Here is a 20,838-nt window from a genome sequence, read left to right as displayed (position 1 = left end):
TATAATAAATTTTTGTGTCCCGTACTTTATTTTCATTATACCTTTGAAGAATACATATATGCGAACTCACAAAGAAGATAAATGTATAGACGAATTTATTGAAAGAAAGATACGTAATATATGTCGCGACTTCTTAAATTAAAAGAGCACTTAAGGCGACGCTGCCGCAAAATATAGAAACCCTTAGCAAAATAGATTTCTTCCCAGTTGAAAACACATTGAAAATTGTGAAACCTCAATTGTTTTCATATTTCACAAATGAAAAAAACAAGTATAGCACTGATGAAATAACTAGGTTAGAAATGCAGTGGAAGAATATCTAACTCCAAAATTGGAAAAATGTGACTTCAACTTTAAGTTTTTGGTTTGAGGTTAAAGAGTTTAAGAACGCGTTAAATGAAAACCCTTTCCAAGAGTTTGTCGATTTTGTGCTTACATTTTTTTTTGCTGCCAATAAGTAATGCAGGAGTTGAAAGAACGTTTTCAAACATGAGTTTAAAAGCAAACACAGAAACAAAATGAACTGATTCAAGGTTTGAAACGAGCTCAAGGCCAGAACAACAATTTTTTGTAATGATTGCTGTTTTTAAATTTTTCTATAAATGAAAATTTTTATTTTGTTTTTGGAATAGTAAGTAGAAAATTTTTCAGACAACCTGCCATAGCTGCGCATATAAATACATTTCGAAGGGTGCTAAGCCTTCATAATCAGTACGCTTTAGGCACGCTGCGCTATACAGCGCTGGTTTGTTTGACTGACAAATTGCTACTTCTATTCCTTCTTACCAGCTATATTTATTCAGCGTTGCGCCATCTGTTGCAAGACACTGATAATTTGGATTTGTTTATTGTCAATTACTTTGCTTGACATTTCCCAAGTGCTCATGGTTTATTAACAATTGTTTTTGTTTTATCGGCCAATGATAAAGTATTCAAGGCTAGAAACGAGCTCAAGGCCAGAATAATAATTTTTTGTAATGATTATGGTTTTTATAATTTTTCTATAATTGAATAATTTTATTTTGTTTTTGGAATAGTAAGTAGAAAATTTTTCAGACAACCATAGCTGCGCAGATAGATCCATTTCGAAGGGTGCTAAGCCTTCATAATCAGTACGCTTTAGGCACGCTGCGCTAACCATTTCAAATTTTTCTAAGCGGGGTCGCATCCCGGCAGTGTGTGGCAAGCACTCAATGAAAACTCATCTGCTTTGCAGATCCAAGTAGGTCCTGATCCGCCAATTTGTAGAAAAAATTAAATGGAGCACGACGCAAGAGAAGCTCGGCTTAAAATCTCTTCGGAGGTTATTTTTGTTTAACTTAGACTGACATATCACGTAATTGTTATTCGTATCGTATCATATTCAACCCGTGATCGTATTTTCTACCCACCATCGTGTTTCTACCGTCATCAACACAGTATCGCCAATAGCATTTAAGCGCTCATTGTTTAAAACATTAGAAAGCGGTTCGTGACATCTAGTGTGTAATATTGGTAAAATGTGCATTGTAAACCATTGGAACTTTGTGGAACGGTTCCGAGAAGAATTCACCATGCCAAAGATATTAATAATTACCAAAGAGAGTACATTAATAAGACCAAAGACTCTCTAAATATAAGATGGTACATTGTAGAGTTCTAAAGCTTTGTGGAAATTGTGGGACGGCTGTACCAGGAATTCACCATACTTTTTGCAATGCTGTCCGCCTCAACATAGCTGATTTTATAAGGCTGTTTAACTCTGTAATCTTTGCTGTAATTTATTTTGCTTTTGGAAAAATGGCCTATTTGAAATAAGCTGGCTAAAAAATATTGGCATAACAGCTTAAGTTAAATCAACAATGGAAAATCTTAGAAAATTTGAGCAGATGTGGCAATTTCGCGCGTTCGTTGAACGATATGCTGACAATCTTTTGATCATCACTAGGAAGTTAGCTATATTCCATCAACTAAGCAGCACTTTAGCAATACTACTGTTACTATTTGGCTGCTCAAACACACCCATATTAATTGGGGAATAAAACTAAAATACAAAACCCAAAAATGACTATGATTGTTATGTCCGCAGCATTTATTTAGTTCAAAGTCACAGCCAAAGTTAGCCAAAGCCATAATAATTTACACGGGTCATCAATTCTTTCTCTGATTCAAAAGCTGAACTACCAGCGCTACCGTCATCAGCTCAGTGTCATCATTGCCAGTAGCGCCAGTTACCAAACTCGTGCCTGACACACAAAAATCGTTTCACTCAATAGCGCAAGTGAAATGTACTATGCACTCACTACTAAGTAGCGTCAAAAATTCGCTTGGAGTCATTGCGTCAATGAGCTACCATTGAGCTGGCTCCGGCATTGGCGCTGGCGCCATGCTATTAACACCACAAAAATGCGTTTTTAGTCTGGTGGCGAGAACGGAGCCGAAACCGTCCCACAAAGTTCCAAAGGTCTACAATGCACATGTTACTAATTTTACACACTAGATGTCACGAACCCCTTTCTAATTTTTTTAAACAATGAGCGCTTAAATGCTATTGGCGATACTGAGTTGATGACGGTAGAACCAGGGACCGAATCAGGAAATACGATCACGGGTTGAATACGACACGATACAAATAACAATTACGTGATATGTCAGTCTAACCTCTGAAGAGATTTTAAGCCGAGCTTCACTTCCAATTTGCGTCGTGCTCCTTTTTAATTTTTTCTACAAATTGGTGGGACAGGACCTACTTACTTACTTACTTACTTAATTGGCGCTTAACCGTCTAAACGGTTATGGCCGTCCAACAAGGCGCGCCAGTCTCTCCTTCGCTCCGGCAACCGGCGCCAATTGGTCACACCAAGGGAGTTTAAATCGTTTTCCACCTGGTCCTTCCAACGGAGTGGGAGCCGCCCTCTGCCTCTGCTTCCATAGGCGGGTTCCGATAGAAACACTTTCTTGGCCGGAGCATCATCTTTCATTCGCATAACATGGCCTAGCCAGCGCAGCCGCTGCGTTTTAATTCGCTGGACTACGTTGATGTCTGCGTATAGCTCGTACAGCTCATCATTAAATCTTCTTCGGTACTCGCCATCGCCAACGCGTAGAGGTCCATAAATCTTTCGAAGAACTTTTCTCTCGAACACTCCCAAAGCCGCTTCATCTGCTGTTGTCATGGTCCATGCTTCTGCCCCATATAGCAGGACGGGTACGATAAGTGACTTGTAGAGTATGATTTTCGTTCGCCGAGAGAGGACTTTACTTTTCAATTGCCTACCTAGTCCAAAGTAGCATTTATTGGCAAGATTGATTCTTCGCTGGATTTCAGTGCTGATGTTGTTGCTAGTGTTGATGCTGGTTCCCAAGGACAGGACCTACTTGCTTTATGCTAATTCCGAACGGGATCTGCAAGGCAGATGAGTTTTCATTAAGTGCTTGCCAAACACTGCCGAGGGGCCCCGCTTAGAAACATTTTCCTCTAATTGAAAAAACTTGTCGTGTGGATGGCGGAGCACGCTACCATCACACCACGGCGGCCGCTAATTTAAATGAGATTATATTGTGATGAATATTAGTGACACTAAGTGATACTCACATCACTAGTCTGATGCTAAGTAAATGAAGCCACAACAACAACAAAGCAGGCAGTCACTTGTATCTACATAAACGAATCATTCATTATGTCTACACATATGTACGGACACGCAGCGGAGAGAGACGCACAAACACATGCATATATCTCATCTGAGATGCTCCCAAAAGTAGGCAATTATCTGTGGAAGTATCACTCACATGTACACGCGCATATGAGAAGCTATAACATGCATCTGTAGTTATGTTATAACTGGTAATTTTATAGCTGGTAGCAAATTCTAGAAATAGAAACGCCTAGAAATATGTCAACGAGGAAACCAAAAAGTATAAAATCAGCAGCAGCTGAGGCACGACGAATCAGTTTGATTTAAGCACGCTATCTGTTGGGCAGTAGAAGTGTTATTGTGAAGTACTTTAATAAAGGCCATTTTGCATTATTGAATAGTGGAGTTATTTATTCAACAGATAGTGATTCGAACGTTAGTAGAAGGTTGGAAATAAGCTTTGAAATGGTGCATAGGATTAATGGCATAAGTGATCTGGAAACAAATAGTTTGTAGAAATATGTAGTTTGACAGCTGCATTGCTACTGTTTGAGTGAAAATGGTTTTCAATTATTTATCGGGAAAGTGGACCCAATGAAAGCAAAGATGGCCTATGTTCTATGTAAAAGAATTGGACTCCGGCTATTATTGGTTGTGGCTTTGACTATTTCATAGCACTATTTAATGTTCTTAACAGACGCCACGGGCGCAATGTTGGTAAGTCTAGTTATGAACCAAATAAATGCTGCGGCTATAGCAAAATAAAAATATTTGCTTGTCTTACAAAAATTATAAATTGTGTTTGTTTCATTTTTCGTAAAAACTTCCTCAAACCTAAAATAGGTATCGCGAACATGTCAGAATTAGGAAAATCGTCAACGGGTTAAGAACAGGCCAGACCTCAGTGTGTGGATCGCTTATGATAAACCCTAATGTGTTTTGAACATTGTTTACCATATACTTTGGCAACTTCAATTGAGGTTATGTTGCGAAAAGAGTGGAAGGCAGTCGAATGGAGTTCAATGAAGAACAGCAGGAAGAGCGGAGTTGCATTGCATGAATATACATTCAAGCTTTGTATCAATATTCAAGATATATGTAGAGAAAATAACTAAATTCTTGAATATAAGCAAGCACTTTCTCTTAATAAATAAGGTGTCCTAAATGCCATATATTCTAAAATTATCACAATTAATGTCTGTTTAAAAATTTAACATGAATTTCCCTAAAGATTTTCGTAATATGGCCATTAGTGATGGTTGTGTGTGTGACAATATTGAGCGATCTTGGTAAGGTTTATAATGGTTTTGTAATATTCGGCTATATGGTCTATGAACTTTAATCCTTTTTTTACTCATTTTCTATATATACCTAATAATTTACAAAAACAAAAAACCCGGGCCTGAAGACGACAAACTAGTAACATTATTTATAATTTACATATGTACCAATAAAATTAAAGATAACAAAAAATACTTTCAGTCTACGGAAAAAGCAATCATGAATTTAGATAAAGCAAGAGCTTAGAGGAAAAATTATATGGGCTGCTACAAAAATTCTCGTGTTGTGAAACAAGAGCAGCTGATTGGTGCAGTCAATTGACGGCGGTAAAAGAATAAAAGCAACAAAAAGTAGAAAATGATTTATAAAAAGGAACTTACCAATTGCATTAGTGGTTTGATGCGCTAAAACGCCAAGTCTTCAATGTGTGGATCGCTGATGATAAACCGTCATGTGATTTGAGATGTTCGGCTACAGGGTCTATGAACCTAGCTTTTTTTCTAATTTACTCAAATCCTATGTATATAAATAAATATAATATTTTATTATTCAGACACCAATAAAAGCAAACATAATAATAAATACTTTTAATTTTTTTCTAATTCTCTCATTTTCTATGTATAATAATTAGATACCAAATAACTTGTAAAATATATATATTTACAAAGACCGGTCTTCAAAAAGACAAATTGATATACTAATTAACTATTCACAGACCAATAATACCAAGCATAACAATAAATACTTTCAGTCTACGGAAAAAGCACCAATGAATTTTTATAAAGTAAGAGCTTTAAGGAACAATAATATAGGCTGCTACAAAAATTCTCTTCTAATGAGATAATCACCCCTATTATGGTTGTCAATAGTGGAAATGAATTGGTATCGGCGTTGTCGAAGTCGATAACTATTGACGGGTGTTGATGCTGGGTATCGGCTAAAACAATATTGAAATTGTGTTGACGTGACGCGACGCAAAATTTGTCAACATTCGGCTATTAAAAATTATTAAAATAAGCTTTATTTATTCTATATTTATTTATTTTTAATCAAATTTCAAAAATGGAAAAATAACCAACAACAACCAATTCACGGAGCTTGTTGCAGAGTTGGAAAAGAATCCAATCCTTGCTGAAGGCGAATTCACTAAAACATCAAGCTTTCAATCTGTGGATCGCTGATGATAAACCGTAATGGGTTTTAAAATACGAAAACAAAAAACCTGTTCTTGAACGACGAATATAATAATTAATTATTTACAGACCAAAAAAAGCAAACATAACAATAAAAACTTTCAGTATACGGATGAATTTCCCAGGAATTCTATAAAGCAAGAGCTTAAAGGGAAAATGGTATGGGCTGCTACAATAATACTTGTACAACTTGTAAAATACATATTTACAAAAGCTAAAAACCCGGTCCTGAAGGCAAAAAATTATATAATAATTAATTATTTACAGACCAATAAAACCAAACATAATAATAAATACTTTAACTTTACTTACTATTAATGTACTATAATTTGTCTTAAAAACTTATGGTTTGTCTATATTTAAAGTCGAAAACTGAAAGAATGCGTACAATCTGTCCCTTACCAACCTTTTTAATGCTCCATATGCAGCTTTTAACCCTTTCATGTCCTGGGCTGTGCAAACGTTTCGAACACTAAAATAACTTTCTCTATGCATAAATAAAATAAGGCATGCTTAACCAACGAACCCATATCATTTCGTTACGATAATTAACGTTAATAAACGAAACAAAGTCATGAGTATCGTAACAAAATGATATCGGTTCGTTGGTTAAGCATGCCTGAATAAAATAATTAGCTTAAAAAACTTGAAACCCCTAAATATATTTCTTACAGACACAAATTGGGTCCCCGTGGGACTCAAACTCCAAATATTAAGGAATTACGACATGGTGTTTTACCGATAATTTTCCTTGATATATAGTAAACAAAGTAAATAAGTATATAACAAAGTAAAAATATTTTGGATAAAGCGTCCATTATGCAATTACAATAACATACAATTTTCGCAGCTCTATTTGCTTTTATAACAAAAGTAATAGATTTTGATAATTTCATTTTTCGTAAAGGCTTTCTCAAAAGAATTAGCTTTCTGTAAAATTCTTCTTGAATTCTAAAATATGCATGGCGAACTGGTCAGAATTAGGGGGAAACGTCAACGCGATGAGAACATCTGAATATTCATTTCATCATGAAATCGCCAAGCGTTCAATGTTGATGATAAACGATCATGGGTTTTGAAATAACCGGCTTTTGAACTTTGTTTCTGTTTTTTTTTTCTAATTTACTTATTTTCTATGTATAATAATTTGATTTAGAGAACTAGTAAAATATATATTTACAAAAACGGAAAAACCCGGTATTAAAAAAAAACAAATAAATATAATAATTAATTATTTACAGACCAATAAGACCAAATATAATAATAAATACTTTCAGTCTATCGAAAAACCACCCATTAAGCTAAGACTTAATGGATACAAAAATCCCCTCTAGCACCTGATTGGCGCGTTCAATTGACGATGGTAACAGAATAAAAGCAAGGATGGCTCCCATTTTTGTATCCTTTTTGTTTCCTTGCTGTCCTGCTGTCACAAATTTTATTCCAGGTAAATATTTTACATATTTTACACACTAGATGTCACGAAACGCTTTCTAAGTTTTTAAACAATGAGCGCGTAAACACTACTGGCGACACTGTGTGGATGACTGTAGAAATACGCTTACCGATCGTATACGATACGAAAAGCAATTATGTGACACGTCAGTCTAAGTTAAATGAGATTATAACATACGACAGGAAACAAATCTTGATTTGTTTTTAATGAATTTCTCTTTTAGGGACCAAAAGTACTACGTTGGAACATGTATTAAAGTCATATTAGATGCAAGAACGTCGAATTGGTTTTAAGAAATCAAAAACTAAATAATTCAGCGATTACATTACTCGCTATAACTCGTCCGCATTAGTATCATACTGAAAAGGAAACAAATAGTACGATGACTCATGTTAAGATTCCATAGCAGGGCTTGTGAAACCGGACCCGTATTACGTAATGCGTGATCAAAATTCTTTTTTAAATCTCAATTTAATTTAGTACTTATTATATATGTAGAAATAGTTTGACAGTTACATTGTTACTAGGGAATGGTTTTCATCGTAAACAGAGTTTTATGGCGGATTTTCGCTGACGATCCGCGAACCATTTGCGTGTGCAACGTCTTGCGATTCACCATGTTTCCCCCAATGCATGCTAACTTAACATGTCATGTTAACTGTTAACATTGAAAATGGAAGGCGTGTGATGAAACGGAAGACGTGTGCACATCAAAAAGTTGGAATCTAGCAAAAAAAACTCCTCACTCCTTCTCTGTCCTAAACGTAAAGCGGGCCCAATGAAATAGAAGATGGCCTAAGTTCTATGAGGACTTCAGCTCTATCCTCTTAACAGACGCCCCGGACGGAACATTGATAAGTCAAGTTATGAACCAAATAAAAAATAAAAGCTGCCGCCATAACAAAGTAAAAATATTTTGAATAAAGAGTCCATTATCCCATTATGCAATAATAAAGGTGATGTCAACAAGAAAACTTTTTCGACAGCTCTATTTGCTTGTATTACAAAATTAATAAATTTTTAGTGTTTCATTTTTCGTAAAAACTTCACTTCACAAAGAATTACCTTTCTGCAAAATGTTTCTGTATTCATTCTAAACTATGCATGGCGTCTGTCAAAATTGGGAAAAACGGAATAAGGACACCTCAATATTAATTTCACAATGAAATCACCAAGCCCTCATTGTTTGGATCGCTGATGATAAACCATCATATGTTTTAAAATAGTCGGCTATACGATCTATGAACTTTAAATCTGTTCTTTTCTAATTTACTCATTTTGTATGTATAATAATTTACAAAAAAAAAACCCGGTCTTGAAGACAAACTAGTGTAATTATTTACAGACCAATAAAACCAAACAACAGTAAATATTTTTAGTCTACGGAAAAGCAATCATGAATTTATATAAAGCAAGAGCTTAGAGAAAAAATGATATGGGCTGCTACAAAAATTCTCGTCTTGTGAGACAAAAGCAGCTGATTGGCGCACTCAATTTTCAAAAATAAAAGAAACAAATGAGGGTTATAAAAAGAAACTTACCCATTGCATTGATGGCTTGATGCGCCAAAACGCCAAGTCTTCTACAAATAAAAGGGGGTTACATAAATAATACCATGACATCAACCATCCTATCAATTGTGATGTGTAACCTACCCTATCTCACTATGGTCCGCCCATGTTGTAACAGCGAGTTTCCTTGGTGCGAAGCACTGTTAATGTAACACAACAACAGTTTTTTTCTAATTTACTCATTTTCTATGTATAATAATTTATACACCAATAAAAGCAAAGATAACTTTCAGTCTACGGAAAAAGCACCGATAAATTCTAATAACGCAAGAGCTTGTAGAAAAGGTATATGGGTTGCTGCAAAAATCCACGTCTAGTGAAATTATATCAATTGGGCCCGTATTACATGTTACGATCCGTGATCGAAACTCATTTTTTAAATCACTAAAGCTCTGAAATTATGGGTCGGACTAATGGCAATTGCGAACTAGCGACAAAGAGTACTCGTTAGATCCACAACTTATTATTATTTTTAGAAATAGATATTAGAGAAAAATTACAAAGCTTACAAACGGCGATGGTTTCTGTTTCTGAATTTCACTTCTTCATCAGCTAGCTTCTCGCGAGCTGAGTATTGAACTCGAAATCTCCAACATTCACACTTTACTATACTAGTGTATATAAATGCCTTTATCCATTCAGCCATATGAATGTCCCGCTTCTCGCTTTGCAATTGGTCTCTACGTGTTGCCTTTTTGTTGCTATTCCTTTATTCATGATTTAGGTACATACTACTTCCTAATTCTATATGCTTTTTTATCTAAATTATGTTGAGTAATTTTAGGCGATTTTGCCAAACACTGCCGAGGGGCGACCCCGCTTAAAAAAATGTTCTTCTAATTGAAAAAACTTGTTCTAAAATTTTGATATTGCTTTTCCCAGGATCTTCGGTGTGGATGGCGGCGGCTGCGCATAAAATTCTACACTAATTCAACTCTTCATCGCAACCGATTCGCTATATTTTATACCACCTGTGTCTGTGCTATGTTCTTTAGCTAGTTGCCGCTAGATGGGTCTCCTAAGCATTATCTAAGCGAGGATACGCGTTTTTTTTTACGCGCAACCGTAAACGTATACGCGTGTAAAAAAAACACGGCTAATAACAAAACAATTGTAGAAAGCAATGTGAGCATGTCTCGCTAATTAAATACAGATAATAATATTAGCTGTGTTTTTTTTACATCTATGTGGAAAACGATTTAAACTCCCTTAGTGCGACCAATTGGCGTCGCTTGGCAGAGAAAAGAAGCGACTGGAGCGCCTTATGGACGGCCATAACCGTTTCAACGGTTAAGCGTCAAATAAGTAAGTAAGTACACAAATTTTTGAAAATAAAGACGTTGAATTCGCGAACTTCGGTGGAAGCGTAACAAGAGCGTAACAAAATTCTAGTAGGTCACTTTCACCACACCAAAAACTTTAACACAATTTTTAACATAATTTAAGCACAGAAATACTTTAATTTACTTATTTTCTATGTATAATAATTTGATTTAGTAGAACTAGTAAAATATATATTTACAAAAACGGAAAAACCCGGTATTAAAAAAAAACAAATAAATATAATAATTAATTATTTACAGACCAATAAGACCAAATAAAACAATAAATACTTTCAGTCTATCGAAAAACCACCCATTAAGCTAAGACTTAATGGATACAAAAATCCCCTCTAGCACCTGATTGGCGCGTTCAATTGACGATGGTAACAGAATAAAAGCAAGGCTGGCTCCCATTTTTGTATCCTTTTTGTGTCCTTACGAAGACCTGCTGCTGTCCTGCTGTCACAAATTTTATTCCAGGTAAATATTTTACATATTTTACACACTAGATGTCACGAACCGTTTTCTAACTTTTTAAACAATGAGCGCGTAAACACTACTGGCGACACTGTGTGGATGACTGTAGAAATACGCTTACCGATCGAATACGATACGCGATACGAAAAGCAATTAAGTGACAATCCAGTCTAAGTTAAATGAGATTATAACATACGACAGGAAACAAATCTTGATTTGTTTTGAATGAATTTCTCTTTTAGGGACCAAAAGTACTACGTTGGAACATGTATTAAAGTCATATTAGATGCAAGAACGTCGAATTGGTTTTAAGAAATCAAAAAATAAATAATTCCGCGATTACATTACTCGCTATAACTCGTCCGCGTTAGTATCATACTGAAAAGGAAACAAATAGTACGATGACTCATGTTAAGATTCTATAGCAGGGCTTGTGAAACCGGACCCGTATTACGTAATCCGTGATCAAAATTCTTTTTTTAAATCTCAATTTAATTTAGTACTTATTATATATGTAGAAATAGTTTGACAGTTACACTGTTACTAGGGAATGGTTTTCATCGTAAACAGAGTTTTAAGGCGATTTTCGCTTACGATCCACGAACCATTTGCGTGTGAAACGTCGCGCGATTCACCATGTGTCCCCAAATGCATGCTGACTTAACAAGTCATGTTAACTGTGAACATTAAATTGGATGGCGTGTGGTGAAACGGAAGACGTGTGCGCATCAAAAAAGTTGGAATCTAGCAAAAAAACTCCTTCTCACCCCTTCTCTGCCCTAAACGTAAAGGGGACCCAATGAAATAGAAGATGGCATTAATAAGTCAAGTTATGAACCAAATAAAAAATAAAAGCTGCCGCTATAACAAAGTAAAAAGTAAAAATATTTTGAATAAAGAGTCCATTATCCCATTATGCAATAATAAAGGTGATGTCAACAAGATAACTTTTTCGACAGCTCTATTTGCTTGTATTACAAAATTAATAAATTTTTAGTGTTTCATTTTTCGTAAAAACTTCACTTCACAAAGAATTACCTTTCTGCAAAATGTTTCTGTATTCATTGTAAACTATGCATGGCATCTGTCAAAATTGGGAAAAACGGAATAAGGACACCTCAATATTCATTTCACAATGAAAACCACCCATGAAGCTAAGACTTAATGGATACAAAAATCCCTCTCTAACACCTGGTTGGCGCGTTCAATTGACGATGGTAACAGAATAAAAGAATGGCTTCCATTTTTGTATCCTTTTTGTTACCTTACGAAGACCTGCTGCTGTCCTGCTGTCACAAATTTTATTCCAGGTAAATATTTTACATATTTTACACACTAGATGTCACGAACCGTTTTCTAACTTTTTAAACAATGAGCGCGTAAACACTACTGGCGACACTGTGTGGATGACTGTAGAAATATGCTTACCGATCGAATACGATACGCGATACGAAAAGCAATTAAGTGACAATCCAGTCTAAGTTAAATGAGATTATAACATACGACAGGAATTTGTTTTGAATGAATTTCTCTTTTAGGGACCAAAAGTACTACGTTGGAACATGTATTAAAGTCATATTAGATGCAAGAACGTCGAATTGGTTTAAGAAATCAAACTCGCTATAACTCGTCCGCGTTAGTATCATACTGAAAAGGAAACAAATAGTACGATGACTCATGTTAAGATTCCATAGCAGGGCTTGTGAAACCGGGCCCGTATTACGTAATCCGTGATCAAAATTCTTTTTTTAAATCTCAATTTAATTTAGTACTTATTATATATGTAGAAATAGTTTGACAGTTACATTGTTACTAGGGAATGGTTTTCATCGTAAACAGAGTTTTATGGCGATTTTCGCTTACGATCCACGAACCATTTGCGTGTGAAACGTCTTGCGATTTACCATGTTTCCCCAAATGCATGCTAACTTAACATGTCGTGTTAATTGTTAACATTGAAAATGGAAGGCGTGTGGTGAAACGGAAGACGTGTGCACATCAAAAAGTTGTAATCTAGCAAAAAAAACTCCTTCCCACTCCTTCTCTGTTCTAAACGTAAAGCGGGCCCAATGAAATAGAAGATGGCCTAAGTTCTATGAGACTTGTATCAAAAAAAACTTTATTAAAAAAAAAAATTGATTATCTTTAAATGCTGCTTGAAAGATGTGAAATTGAAGAGAGCAGAGAATTCAATATCATGATCGATACGTTGTTTGAAGACATGCGATCCTATCACGTTTAACAAGTGAAAAAACCCCTAGGTAATGGCAGAGAAATTTCCCTCTCACTCACATTCATAATACCTACTTTTCTCCCATAACCGATTTTCGCTTTTTCGAACATTGTTCAGAATAGGAGGAAAGGGAGAAGTCAAAAAACTCACAAGGAATTTTCATTTAGAATACGAGGGATAGGAGAAGGTAAAAAACTCGCACGGAATTTTTGTTTAGAATTGATCTGAAAATGAAACCAAAGCTGCTAAGTTTTATCTTTTCATTCCATTCCATTCGTATAACACCAACACGCTGTAGAGTTAAGCCAAACATATAGTTGAGCCAAAAAACGAAAACGAAACGACCAGACCGTTGTTGCATTTGCATGTTAAGTTTCTATCCGCATCTGATTCACGCGTCATTGGAACGTAACTAATATCAGCTAGAAATTAAGCAAGTGAAAGGAAGCACTCACATAAAAAGATCATAAAAGAAAAGGTTTTCAAAGGTTTCTCGAAAATACATTTTTAGATTTACTACTAGATATACACATGTATACATGAGTTTAGCATAGGAACATAGATGTTAGAATTTGTATATAACGTGTGGTGAAACGGAAGACTTGTGCGCATCAAAAAAGTTGGAATCTAGCAAAAAAACTCCTTCTCACCCCTTCTCTGCCCTAAACGTAAAGCGGACCCAATGAAATAGAAGATGACCTAAGTTCTATGAGGACTTCAGCTCTATCCTCTTAACAGACGCCCCGGACGGAACATTAATAAGTCAAGTTATGAACCAAATAAAAAATAAAAGCTGCCGCCATAACAAAGTAAAAAGTAAAAATATTTTGAATAAAGAGTCCATTATCCCATTATGCAATAATAAAGGTGATGTCAACAAGATAACTTTTTCGACAGCTCTATTTGCTTGTATTACAAAATTAATAAATTTTTAGTGTTTCATTTTTCGTAAAAACTTCACTTCACAAAGAATTACCTTTCTGCAAAATGTTTCTGTATTCATTCTAAACTATGCATGGCATCTGTCAAAATTGGGAAAAACGGAATAAGGACACCTCAATATTCATTTCACAATGAAAACCACCCATGAAGCTAAGACTTAATGGATACAAAAATCCCTCTCTAACACCTGGTTGGCGCGTTCAATTGACGATGGTAACAGAATAAAAGAATGGCTTCCATTTTTGTATCCTTTTTGTTACCTTACGAAGACCTGCTGCTGTCCTGCTGTCACAAATTTTATTCCAGGTAAATATTTTACATATTTTACACACTAGATGTCACGAACCGTTTTCTAACTTTTTAAACAATGAGCGCGTAAACACTACTGGCGACACTGTGTGGATGACTGTAGAAATACGCTTACCGATCGAATACGATACGCGATACGAAAAGCAATTAAGTGACAATCCAGTCTAAGTTAAATGAGATTATAACATACGACAGGAAACAAATCTTGATTTGTTTTGAATGAATTTCTCTTTTAAGGACCAAAAGTACTACGTTGGAACATGTATTAAAGTCATATTAGATGCAAGAACGTCGAATTGGTTTAAGAAATCAAACTCGCTATAACTCGTCCGCGTTAGTATCATACTGAAAAGGAAACAAATAGTACGATGACTCATGTTAAGATTCCATAGCAAGGCTTGTGAAACCGGGCCCGTATTACGTAATCCGTGATCAAAATTCTTTTTTTAAATCTCAATTTAATTTAGTACTTATTATATATGTAGAAATAGTTTGACAGTTACACTGTTACTAGGGAATGGTTTTCATCGTAAACAGAGTTTTATGGCGATTTTCGCTTACGATCCACGAACCATTTGCGTGTGAAACGTCTTGCGATTTACCATGTTTCCCCAAATGCATGCTAACTTAACATGTCGTGTTAACTGTTAACATTGAAAATGGAAGGCGTGTGGTGAAACGGAAGACGTGTGCACATCAAAAAGTTGTAATCTAGCAAAAAAAACTCCTTCCCACTCCTTCTCTGTCCTAAACGTAAAGCGGGCCAGTGAAATAGAAGATGGCCTAAGTTCTATGAGGACTTCAGCTCTATCCTCTTAACAGACGCCCCGGATGGAACATTGATAAGTCAAGTTATGAACCAAATAAAAAATAAAAGCTGCGGCCATAACAAAGTAAAAAGTAAAAATATTTTGAATAAAGAGTCCATTATCCATCCCATTATGCAATAATAAAGGTGATGTCAACAAGATAACTTTTTCGACAGCTCATTTGCTTGTATTACAAAAGTAATAAAAAAACTTCACTTCACAAAGAATTAGCTTTCTGCAAAATGTTTCTGTATTCATTCTAAACTATGCATGGCGTCTGTCAAAATTTGGAAAAACGGAATAAGGACACCTCAATATTCATTTCACAATGAAAACGCCAAGCCCTCATTGTTTGGATCGCTGATGATAAACCATCATATGTTTTGAAATAGTCGGCTATACGATCTATGAACTTTAAATCTGTTCTTTTCTAATTTACTCATTTTGTATGTATAATAATTTACAAAAGCAAAAAACCCGGTCTTGAAGACAAACTAGTGTAATTATTTACAGACCAATAAAACCAAACAACAGTAAATATTTTTAGTCTACGGAAAAGCAATCATGAATTTATATAAAGCAAGAGCTTAGAGAAAAAATGATATGGGCTGCTACAAAAATTCTCGTCTTGTGAGACAAAAGCACCTGATTGGCGCACACAATTTTCAAAGAATAAAAGAAACAAATGAGAGTTATAAAAAGAAACTTACCCATTGCATTAATGGCTTGATGCTCCAAAACGCCAAGTCTTCTACAAATAAAAGGGGGTTACATAAATAATACCATGACATCAACCATCCTATTAATTGTAATGTGTAACCTACCCTATCTCACTATGGTCCGCCCATGTTGTAACAGCGAGTTTCCTTGGTGCGAAGCACTGTTAATGTAACACAACAACAGATTTTTTTCTAATTTACTCATTTTCTATGTACAATAATTTATACACCAATAAAAGCAAAGATAACTTTCAGTCTACGGAAAAAGCACCGACGAATTCTAATAACGCAAGAGCTTGTAGAAAAAGTATATGGGCTGCTGCAAAAATCCTCGTCTAGTGAAATAATATCAACTGGGCCCGTATTACATGTTACGATCCGTGATCGAAACTCATTTTTTAAATCACAAAAGCTCTGAAATTATGGGTCGGACTAATGGCAATTGCGAACTAGCGACAAAGAGTACTCGTTAGATCCACAACTTCTTATTATTTTTAGAAATAGATATTAGAGAAAAATTACAAAGCTGACAAACGGCGATGGTTTCTGTTTCTGAATTTCACTTCTTCATCAGCTAGCTTCTCGCGAGCTGAGTATTGAACTCGAAATCTCCAACATTCACACTTTACTATACTAGTGTATATAGATGCCTTTATCCACTCAGCCATATGAATGTCCCGCTTCTCGCTTTGCAATTGGTCTCTACGTGTTGCCTTTTTGTTGCTATTCCTTTATTCATGACTTAGGTACATACTACTTCCTAATTCTATATGCTTTTTTATCTAAATTATGTTGAGTAATTTTAGGCGCTTTTGCCAAACACTGCCGAGGGGTGACCCCGCTTAAAAAAATGTTCTTCTAATTGAAAAAACTTGTTCTAAAATTTTGATGTTGCTTTTCCCAGGATCTTCTTGGATGGCGGCGGCTGCGCATAAAATTCTACACTAATTCACCTCTTCATCGCAACCGATTCGCTATATATTATACCACCTGTGTCTTTGTCTGTGCTATGTTCTTTAGCTAGTTGCCGCTAGATGGGTCTCCTAAGCATTATCTAAGCGAGGATACGCGTTTTTTTACGCGCAACCGTAAACGTATACGCGTGTAAAAAAACACGGCTAATAACAAAACAATTGTAGAAAGCAATGTGAGCATGTCTCGCTAATTAAAATAGATAATAATATTAGCTGTGTTTTTTTTACATCTAGGTGGAAAACGATTTAAACTCCCTTAGTGTGACCAATTGGCGTCGCTTGGCAGAGAAAAGAAGCGACTGGAGCGCCTTATGGACGGCCATAACCGTATCAACGGTTAAAGCCCCCATTACTGATACTTAGCATAGACTTGACATGACTTGGCGTAAACTTGGCAACTTAGCCACGATTATACTCCACTTGGCGCATACAATCTAGCATTATAATCAGCGTTGAAATTTATTTTTAAATAAATGTCAATTTGTATGACAAAATGTCAAAATGAAATGGAAACAAACAAATGGCATCTCAAAATGTAAACGTCACTTAGAACTTACATAGAAAATCAAAATTCAACAGACTTCTAAGTCGAGTTAAGTGTTGCCAAGTTTTGAGTAATCAGTAACATGAAATGTTCATTTAACAGAACTGTAAGTGACAGCTCTCAAGTCAAGTCAAGTCTATGCTAAGTATCACTAATGGAGCCTTAAGCGTCAATTAAGTAAGTAAGTACAAAAATTTTTGAAGATAAAGATGTTGCATGCGCGAACTTCGGTGGAAAGCAGCGGAGCGTAACAAAATTCTAGTAGGTCACTTTCACCACACCAAAAACTTTAACACAATTTTTAACATAATTTAAGCACAGAAATACACTGATTCGAGTTTTAGAGAGTAAAAATGTGAATTCTGAACACATTAGCTGAATAAAAAGTGTACAAATATTTGTTAAATTACAAATACAGACAGTGGTAGTTTAACAAATTCTTCTGTGGTAAGTGGTGAATGTGACCTACTAGAATTTTGTGAAGCTTGCCTCACACGCTTTTTCTTCTATGCAATGTCTCTATATTATATCGTTTCTGGTAAGTAAGTCAAGCACTATGACAAAAGACACCGAAAGCCAGCAAGACTTGTATCAAAAAAAACTTTATTAAAAAAAAAAAAATTGATTATCTTTAAATGCTGCTTGAAAGATGTGAAATTGAAGAGAGCAGAGAATTCAATATCATGATCGATACGTTGTTTGAAGACATGCGATCCTATCACGTTTAACAAGTGAAAAAACCCCTAGGTAATGGCAGAGAAATTTCCCTCTCACTCACATTCATAATACCTACTTTTCTCCCATAACCGATTTTCGCTTTTTCGAACATTGTTCAGAATAGGAGGAAAGGGAGAAGTCAAAAAACTCACAAGGAATTTTCATTTAGAATACGAGGGATAGGAGAAGGTAAAAAACTCGCACGGAATTTTTGTTTAGAATTGATCTGAAAATGAAACCAAAGCTGCTAAGTTTTATCTTTTCATTCCATTCCATTCGTATAACACCAACACGCTGTAGAGTTAAGCCAAACATATAGTTGAGCCAAAAAACGAAAACGAAACGACCAGAACTGCTATACGGATCAGAAATTGAACCGGATAACTATCAGGATCACAACGTTGTTGTTGCATTTGCATGTTAAATTTCTATCCGCATCTGATTCACGCGTCATTGGAACGTAACTAATATCAGCTAGAAATTAAGCAAGTGAAAGGAAGCACTCACATAAAAAGATCATAAAAGAAAATGTTTTCAAAGGTTTCTCGAAAATACATTTTTAGATTTACTACTAGATATACACATGTATACATGAATTTAGCATAGGAACATAGATGTTAGAATTTGTATATAAACTATAAAAAATCATTGAATCGCTTCTCATTTGGAAACATTATTTTGCTTCTTTATTTTAAATGCTACTCATTTGCTTCCCCTCACCAGAGGTAAGGGGTTTTTGCTTAACACCTAGTAATGTTCTTGATAAACTGAATTATCGATCAGCTGTATTATTGTCAAACAAAATTGTGATTATTATACAAATTAAATATTTCCAAAGCAAAAAATCAAAACAAAAACGGTTTTAAGAAGAAATTCTTGTAAATAACTTGTTGATGTTGCAGATTTCTCATGAAAATGACTGCTGTAATATCTGCAAGGTTGCACTCCTTTGAGTTCACCGCGTTTACACGATGAAATGTGCGCGTAACTGTTAAATGATTTTTCATACAAAATTTGAAGTTATGAGGCATTTAAGAGGTTTAATGAGTGCCCTTAATATCTTTGTGATTAACCTACCGCTGTAACGTGGTATATTCTCGTGCTGTTTATTCCAGGAAAACACGCCGGCCTAATTTATAAACATTGATCGCACAAACGCTACTGGTGACACCGAGTTGATTACGTTAGAAACAGGGACCGAATCGTAAAATACGATCACGGATCGAAAATCATACGAAAAAAAAAAATTACGTGGTACGTCAGTCTATGTTAAATGGGATCGTCACATACGATAGAAAACAAAACTTTATTAGGAACCAAAAGTCCTACATTGGGACATGTTTTAAAGTCAAAATATATGCAAGAACGTTGAATTGGTTGTAAGAAACCAAAAAATAATTAATTCGGTGATTACATTACTCGCGATTATCATGCCGAATACGATACAAATAGTACTGTTTGACTTGGCAGAACACCAGTCGAGTAGATTGAATAGCTTAGGTAGATTCACCATAGGCTGTTGTGTTAACTTGAATCCTCCTGAAACTTTTTTTGTCTGGGATTTCTAAAATATTTTAAGCGATGACTTTTATAGGTCCAATGGTCACTTCGATAATATCTATATTTCAAGGCATTTTTCCTAAACCGACTTATGAGGTGTGACCAAATGGTCACACTGGGCATGATATGAGGTGATTTTCCCCATGTTTTTATTTGAAGTAAAACAAAGATTTATGCTACATATTTCAACTAAACACGTATGAATTAAAGAACATTTATTTAAATATATGTATATTCAAAACTATTTTTTATAAAAACATTTTATACCGTATCGTATTTAATAACTAAGGTGGCGTGTGACATTTCTAAAAACATTTTAGGCAAATCCCTATGAGTAACCGTCAAAAAACTCACAGAGGTTTCAGGTCGTGATGACGGTTCTATTGAAATTTCGCCCTGTTCCTCCAACAAATTCGTTTGCAAGTTCTTCGAAGATTTTTCTAATATGCTGATCAACACAGAATCAGCAACTTCCAAGTTATCCTCCTCATCATTCATATCAATCGTTAAAACCCTTCTAACTCACAAGGTGCGTTCAATTGACCTACACACATATCCTCTGGCTTACCTACGTCGTCTTCATCACCATCATCTTCTTCACTGATTGCACCATTTTCGTTGTCCGGAAGTAACATATATATAGCTACGGGTGAATCTTCTTCATCGCTATAACACAAGTCATTGAGATAGTTAACAACGTCTTGTGTATTTAAACGTCTGCAAATTTGGAAAGAATTCACCACGAATTACAAAGTTTTCAAATCATTTGAACAAAAATTACGTTACATAAAATGAGTATTTAACCTATCACAGCGTGACCATATGGTCATACCAGGAAAAAATACCGGTAATCGTCAACAAGAATATATAGTTTTTTACAAAATATAATTGTCGTATATTTTCACTTTATTTATTTCAAATTGAATCTTAACTTCTTTTGAAAACAACACACTTCAAAAAAATTTAGGGTACTTACCTTTTGTTGCTATCAAAAATCGCATTTTTTGCCATCTTTTTTTCTTACATCTGTTCCATACCTGCTTACTTCGAAACAAAGACACTTTATGAAAAATTTAAAATGCAGTTCGTTTCGCGCATGTGTAATTAAATGGAA

General features: G+C 35.1%; 1 protein-coding gene across 6 annotated transcripts in view; it reads right to left on the bottom strand.

Moving 5' to 3' along the window:
* Window positions 1-5,345: 5,345 nt before the first annotated feature.
* The window catches only part of LOC137240702 (acetylcholine receptor subunit alpha-like), a 339,359-nt gene continuing 323,866 nt past the window's right edge, over window positions 5,346-20,838 (bottom strand). For 2 of the 6 annotated variants that reach the window (XM_067767323.1, XM_067767303.1), the window contains exon 4: window positions 5,346-5,414. In XM_067767323.1, the coding sequence (XP_067623424.1) occupies window positions 5,379-5,414 (36 nt within the window). In that variant the 3' untranslated portion in view covers window positions 5,346-5,378. The remainder of the gene's footprint in view (window positions 5,415-20,838) is intronic. The other 4 variants (XM_067767338.1, XM_067767330.1, XM_067767312.1 and 1 more) reach the window with 4 other exon arrangements.

The sequence above is a fragment of the Eurosta solidaginis genome, chromosome 1 (assembly GCF_040869045.1).
Source record: "Eurosta solidaginis isolate ZX-2024a chromosome 1, ASM4086904v1, whole genome shotgun sequence".
Classification (NCBI taxonomy): domain Eukaryota; kingdom Metazoa; phylum Arthropoda; class Insecta; order Diptera; family Tephritidae; genus Eurosta; species Eurosta solidaginis.
The sequence above is the reverse complement of the archived record's forward strand: the minus strand, read 5'-3'. Positions and strand labels throughout refer to the sequence as shown.